The sequence below is a fragment of the Polistes canadensis genome, unplaced genomic scaffold (genome assembly GCF_001313835.1).
Source record: "Polistes canadensis isolate GaletaPanama2010 unplaced genomic scaffold, ASM131383v1 scaffold_124, whole genome shotgun sequence".
Taxonomy (NCBI): Eukaryota; Metazoa; Arthropoda; class Insecta; order Hymenoptera; family Vespidae; genus Polistes; species Polistes canadensis.
In genome coordinates, this window is record NW_014569671.1 from 151,802 (window position 1) to 159,884 (window position 8,083).

Consider the following 8,083-nt stretch of genomic DNA (forward strand, 5'->3'; position numbering starts at 1 on the left):
TTTTGATTAATACATAGTATATATAACACATATAAATTATTTTCTTATTTATATTATATAAATTTGGAATTAAAAAAGTATATGCCTATATTTTAGATCAGAATATTAATTTATGTGACAGATATTTGATAAATATTATTTTCCCCGTTCTTGTTTTATTTATCTTTGTTTTATTTTGTCGATGCTAGGGAACATATAAAGTGAGAAAATTTTGGAACAGAGAGCATCGATAGTATATCGAAACGTGGATGACATTTTGGCTGCGTTTCAGAACGCCTTAGGAATATAGAAAGACCGATAACGGACAACGATAGAACGGATCGATCGTTTCTCAGTTTAACCTACTTAAACTTTCGTACAACGACGACGTTAGCGCTTTTCCGTTTTATATATACATATATATATATACATAGATATATATCTATATACAGATCGTTTGAAATTTTCTTTTATATCTCTTCGTGAGAGACTAGTGATTTTCTTATTGTTAACCACGTAATGCAATTGAAAATAATCTAACTTAGGATCCATTTATCTCAAGACTTAATAATCATCATTTTCAATTCTTTATCGGTCACAACGTTTATGGAAAATAAAATAAATGATATTATAAAAGACAATGATAATTGTTGAAATTTATTATCGTTATAATTTTTCGATAAAATTCTTGAATTAGTAGTAATATGTTTCGAACCACGTTGTTTTGTAGTTTCGTTAAAATGTATTCTAATGGAAATTTTGCTACGGTCACGTAAAGGAATGATTGATCAATGGAAATTATAGGAGTAATTATAATATATATATATGTATCAAAAGAGTTGTTAGACTTTTATCGGTTTTTGGGAACACATTAAATTTTCAGTTTATAATTTTAAATGAAAATGATAATTAGGCTGAGTATAGTAAATGCAGAAAAGTTTTTGCTTAATTCTCGAAATGAATTACAAATTTCTTAAACATTTGTGTTAGATTGTATAATTTTGTTCTATTTTATTTTTTCCAATATTTGCGATCGATATTTAAATGTGATAAAATACCATATATACCCTAAATCACAAAATGTAACCCCGATGGTACGCTACCCCTAATATAAATACAAACACTCTATATAAAATACTAACAAATGATTATTTATACACCGTATACGAGCAACTCGAATATATTTGTCATACGTTTTACAAAATAATGACTGAAAATATATATTGACCCAATAAATAGAACTGTCATCGAAGGTATACCAAAATTTCATCTATCCCAATGTATTTTCATCAATTTCACAGCGCCCAAATATAAATACAATTAAATTATCTATCTCAATGTGAAACTTAACGAAAAAATACTTATGCATAATTAATTGCAATTAAAAACACGACAAATTTTAATCGAATAAGACGAAAACAAACAAACAAAAATATCTCATTAATCTAAAATATATTTTTATCAATTCCTGACCCGATGCAATCGTTTTTTTTTCCTTTTTAACCTTTGACCTGTGGATAACGTCTGACTCTTTCTCTCTCTCTCTCTCTACCCTCTTGCCCCCCCCCCTCCCATCTAAGTTATTCTCATTCGTGCGATATTCGACGTGAGAAGCACGACACCGTCTCGTGGCTTGCCACGAACGTTACCGCGGGGTGGTACCACCCCTCTCGATGCGGTTGCACTACCGTTTAATTTGTCCGTTCCGAAGTTTCGTAGTCCCCGCGAACATGGCCGTAGTAGAGTCGAACAATTCGCGCCCCGTCGAACGAAATTGCAAAAGTTGTTAGTTTCGTTCGCGACAAAAGTAGAAATGGGGTGTAAAGCTTTGCCTGTTACACGAAACGTTAACCCCTATAGGTATGTTACTTCTATAACTAGCTCGACACCCAACCCCCTGCCCCCGTTTTACTCTTGTTACCCTTTTTTCCGGTACTATCGACTTTAATTTTAACTTGGTAGAATCGTTTCGAAATCGTTACAACGTTTTCTACGCGAGATTTTTTTTCCCCTCGAAAGAGTTTAATACGATTTCAAACGAACGAGAAAACAAAATGCGTTGGCCAGGGGGGAAGGGAGGGATAGGGGGAAGGATATCCGGTTGAAGGACTCTTCCCTATTTTATTTTCATTTTTGTTTGATTCTTTTTTCCTTTAACGCTAATTTATTACAACTTTCTTTCCTTTCCTTTTCTATCCTTTTCCCGTACTTTTACTGTCCACTCCCCTCCCCTTTCCACCAACCCCCGCCACTTTTATTTTCTTTCAATTTATTTTTTGTCCTTGTCGTCATTGGCGTTGTTATTTTTTTTCCTTTTTTTCTTTTTTTTTTTCCTTCTTTTTTATTCATTTTCCACGCGTATAACGCTTGATCGAGGAAACTTATGAATAATGCATGAGTCGAAGTTGCATCGTTGTACGCGTATCTGTATGTGCATTGAACTAGGATCGCGAACCAGCACATACAACCAACGTTTGTAATTCCATTAACTATGCCGTTTTATCGCCCAATACCGTAGCTTCGATCGAATAACTTTCCGTTTATATATAACAATGTTCGCGTGTTGTTTCGGAGAATATTGAATTATTCACTTGGATGGACCAACAACGTAGAATTATCTACACTCCGACTTTCACCGATCGGTTAGCTTCCCTACGTTAGATATCAACTTCGATTCCTCTAAGTATCTTAAGATACAACTTCGGCATCTTAAGTTTACGAACGAAACAACCAACTAACCAACAAACCAACCAACCCTTTATACAATAAGCCTATTTAATGAAGACCAATGACCTTTAACATGAAGTTTTTTACCCGTTTGTGTTATATTCAGAAAGATATTATAATATGATATTTATTTACTTCTAATCGAATTTATAATATTAATAAATATCTATGTAATTTACTCATTGTATGTATGCATGTATGTATGTATAGTGAATAATCGAAAAAGTATTCGTATCTGTTCTCATTGTAAATTTGAAATAATTGATATTTTCTTGTAATGCAAAGCTTTATAATTTTTACACAAGTAGAAATTTATTTCAGGACTATTAAGTTTTCATTCAAATGAAAAATTGGCCATACATGAATATTTGCATGTATGTATGTAAAATGTAATAATGATATAATTATTATTTTTCTAAATATAATACTTGATTGATCATTCTCCCTTGATTGCATCTTATAATCCTTTTGAGACAATTGGCCATCAGTTATTTATGCAATTTTACTTCTCTTATAATAAAATGTTCTTTTGCAAAGATAATTTATATCAATTGAAAAGATTAATTATGTTAAGAAATATTTTTTTTGTATAAAAAAACATTGAAATATTGTATTGAAAGAAAATATTGATTGTTTAAAATTGATAATAGAGGTAGGAATACTCCTGTGACTCATTGCATACGTGTGTGTACTTTGTATTATATTATAATTGAGATATTATACAATTTTATAAAATACGAACGATTATGAAAACTGATTCTCGTGAATTCTACATTTAAAATGTACTATTATATTAAATGTTTATACACAGATGTTATAATTTGTTTGAACATTTTCTACATAAGAATTATCAAACAGTGGTTTTAATTACAGTGTAATTTATATTACACACGTTTGAAAAAAATGTATAATTAATAATTTTTTTTTATCGCGATTATTTTGATTGAATTTGTTTCTTTTTTTTTTTTGGTTCATGTTAAAATGATTTCACATCATTGATCATATTTTATTCTAGATATTCAACGTAATTTCGCTGATCGTTCGATCTGATTCGAAACAATGATTCCGATATATTATATCATACTGCTAAAAGTAAATATCTCATTGGAGAGGAAAATTCGTTCGATTTAAATGATAATTTATGGAATATATTTCGACTGTCTCATTTTGTGCATAATTTTAACGATCAGAGAAGAGACGAAGTATCTAAAATATCGAAATTCAATGAAACCGTTTTGGATAATTATGTAATTAGTATTACAAACTTTTTCTGCATTGCAAGTTGTAGCCGAAACAACAAACAAAAACTTAGGTTTATCGAAAAATTAGGCATTTTATAATTGAAATGTTTATCTTTTTTACCACGATTTAAGATTCTTGTAATTCCGATCTTGCATTCTTCTCGATGATTTATTTGAAGTCGAAAAATATAGCTCCCAAACAAAATTTCGTTTGAAAAAGAATTGGTGCATCGCAATCTAAATTTCTGTACAATTGAAATTTGTGAGGTGCAACAAGAGTTTTGCTTTTACGTGATATGGATTTCTGCTTCATAACTTAAATCATATTACATCCGTTTTTGTATTCTTTTCAACGTTTATATTTTTTAAACATTAAAAAATCGAAAAAAAACCATATATTTAAAACATTTAGCCACACCGCTTGAGAATGTGATTTTGCTTAAATCACAAATACGATACCCTTCTCTTCGTGTTTATTTTCGAAGGATTCAAATTTCATTTATCAAATGAAAAAAAGAAAAAAATTCAAAGAAGAAAATTAAAAAGATGAAAAAGAAAAATTACCTTCGGTGCACATGAATAGTATGGCAGCGATGGAGAGTCTTGCTTGCCATCTTAAAGCCATTTCCAAAAATTTATGTGTTCAAACGTTTGTCCACTTGTTTTTATTCAAACGATTCACATTATTATCATAATTAGTTCTTCCATCATTTAGAGTTTATTTCTTTTATTTCTTTTTTAACTTTTTCCTCGCGTCTGTGCGTGTGCGTGCGGGTTTATCCAACTCGTGATGCACGTTACGGGAGAAGGGGTGGAAAAAAAATACAACATGAAAAAGTGAAGAGAGGGGAAGGGGAAGAGGAAGAAATTTGATCGATAAAAAAAAGGATCGATCGAAGTATCTGAAGAACTTTCGTACCGTCGTTTCACTTTGCAAAGTAAAATAAACCACTCGATCTTCGAAACTTTTGCGACACCGAGAATTCCACACCCAAAGTGACTACATACGCGGTTTTATGTATGTGTGGGTAGTGTATAAATATGTGTGTGTGTGTGTGTGTATGTATGTGTGTTTGTTTATGTGTATGTGGGCCTTAACGAATACACGCGAACAAATAACCACACCGAGCCCTTTCCCTGCACGAGTTATAACTTTCTAAAGAAGATCGTTCTAATATTATATATATATATTTCCTCTCTGGATAAATGTTTTCAAAAGATCGTTATGAGAAAAGTTTTAGTCGAAAGTTCAAAAATACCAAAGATACCACTTTTTTTTATTGTTTCTTTTTTTAAAAATATTTTCCCGAATATGCCGTTTTGTTTTCTTTATTCACTCAAAGTCACTGCTTTATTTCTATTCTTTAAACTTGTCCCATCATCACTTTACGCGATCACTAATTCATTTATATTTTCCTTCGTATTTATTTTTTCTGAACGATTTAACACCATTTTATAAGTATTTGGAAATAAAGAAAGATCATTTCAACTGTACCACCAATAAAGATAAGATACGAATTCTCTTTCTTTGATCTTCATTCCCAAATGATATCTAACCTTGATTCACTGAATCCAATTTAAGAAAAGGGTCACCAACAAACACGATGTCTAAAGTTTTCCAGATAACACAATGATTCGCACAGTGTCACATAAGAATATATGCACACATTCTATATCTTTTTTTCATACGTACATAATATCTATACATTTAAATAGATCTACAATCCAGACATAAAAATCACAACGATGATCGAGTTACACAATCCCATCAATATAACGGATACCGAACAAACAAACAAACAAACAAACAAACGAAAGTTCACTAAAAAAGAAAAGTGAAAAAAAGCACCAACGAATTAATTCCAATTAGCTTTAAATGAGTAAATAATTAGAGCTGTTATTGTCCGAGATAATTCCTTTACGGCCCCAATTAAATATGGGACCGTATATTGATCCTCCGATCACGACTTAATCACATTGATCGATTGGACCCATATGAATAGGAAAAATAATTTCCAGTCTTTAATTAATTTCTTCTCATGATATCATACGAACAATGTATAATAATTATTGACGAATATTATACGATTGTGATGAAAAATTTGGTGTTGTCCTTTTAATATAATGTAATTTTGTTGCCGGTTGATCGCGAACGTGAAATAATCACATCGTTCATGCACATATAGGACACCATCAACCCGGCACACAGGCACGTCTAAGTTCGCTGGCAGATTTACCCTGACTGGGGAGATTCTTGGCTATGGGAGCATGCGCGTTTCCGATCCACCCCCTGTCACGGTGCTCTGGCGCGCACAGCTTTCCGCCACCGTCCACAGCACGTACCTACTACGATGCTGCATGGGGAAAAGGAAAGGGGTTGGGGAGGATTGAGGGTGGTTAGGAAAAGAGTGGAAAGCTAAGGGGACGAGACGATGTGCGAGAAGGAGGACGGTTTACACGCTTCTGCTCGCGCGTACGTTCTCTCTTACCAAATGTATATTTATGTGTGTGTGTGTGTGTGTATGTGTGTCTTCGAAATGTCTACTAACACAAATGTTTCTCTATCTACCTATCTATCTATCTATCTATCTATCTATCTATCCTTATCTCTATCTCTGTTTCACTGATCTTTGTGTGTCTCTCTCTCTCTTTCTGTTTCTCTGTTTCTATGATGTTTCTGTAAATCCTTTTGAAAACTGTAACTGGCTGTACAAGTAGTACGTGATCGATCTAAAAGATTTAAGATAGTTTTGAATGAAGTCGATTTATTATTTTATCTTTTTCTATTTATTTTCTTATATACTTAGATATATCTATTAATTTTTTTTCATATTGTTATGATTATTCAGAGAGATCTTAAATTAGTATTCGTAATGAACACTTGTGATGTTGTTAGTATAAATAGAATTACATTAGATCAAAGGGAAGTTAGTTGAATTGGGATCGTCTAGATGAATGTATTTATGTATTGCGTGTATCCTCGTATATATGTGTTATTTTATGGTGTATGTGTGGATCCATGTTCGTGGAAGTAAGGTGTTAAAGGTCTTACGAGGATGGAATAGAAAAGGGCTGGATATGAAGGGTTACTACTCGATTTTCGAAAATTGTTCGGAAAATGATGAATTTTTTTGTTTTTACCACCGCTATCTTATTCTTGTTTTACAATCAATATCATTTCATCGTTGAAAAGTTTTCATTTATATCGCGAATAATTCATATATTATTTAATAAATATCAAAGTTATTCCAAATTGATTTCACTTCTAAATAATAAGCATTTCATTATAATTAGTTAGAGATCAGTTTGTGATATTTAATTAATAATTGTATTTGTAAATTATAATTAGGTTAGATTAAAATATAAATATCGGACATTATACGTGCATGTACGTGTGCGTATAGAAAGATACAATTTATAAAATAGAAATAACAATTGCAAAAATTTATTATACATGTAGATAATCCTAAGAGAGATATTTTTTTTTCTCAATTTATTAATTCGATCGATTATAATATCCTTAAAGATCCCCGTACCAAAGCGTGAATATCACCGTAAAGGTATAAATCATAATGGAGCTTTCACGCTGACAGAATCGATCGTTCCCTGGTAATAGGCACGATCACCGGCTCGAATCCCTTGACGCTTTCAATGCGTTTTCACGCGATCCCTTCTACGCGATCCCTTCGATGGTATCCCTTCGACGCCAGGGAGTAGTACGACCGACGGCTTTCGGTCAATACGTGAGACGACAAAGCGCCGAAACGATATTATATATGATATTATACGTGAATCCTATATATATACCCTTTCGACAAGACTTGAATCGTTTTATCCGGTCACCTTTCGTAGTTACAAAGTATTATCATGAAAACGTATCCAAAAAAAGGTAATACACCAATTTTACCTTACATATTATTTTTTATTATTCATTTTATTATTAATTTTATTATTCATTTTACCTTTATATTATTTTATTACAATGAAATTTGTTATAATTATTAATTATTAATAATCAATATTCTTGTCCCAACAGTATATTAATATATATGAGTTTCAAAGGGAAAATTGAAGACAGTTAATAAATTTTGATGAACAAATTTATTTGATCTTGTTGAACGTTTCGTCCCTTACTG

The 8,083-nt window shown here is 31.7% G+C and overlaps 1 protein-coding gene across 1 annotated transcript in view; it reads right to left on the reverse strand.

Moving 5' to 3' along the window:
• Positions 1-6,202, reverse strand: part of LOC106788081 (peroxidasin-like) — a 34,434-nt gene extending 28,232 nt beyond the window's left edge. Inside the window, exon 1 of the mRNA XM_014751002.1 lies at positions 4,512-6,202. Coding sequence (XP_014606488.1) covers positions 4,512-4,572 — 61 coding nt within the window. The 5' untranslated portion in view covers positions 4,573-6,202. The remainder of the gene's footprint in view (positions 1-4,511) is intronic.
• Positions 6,203-8,083: the final 1,881 nt, after the last annotated feature.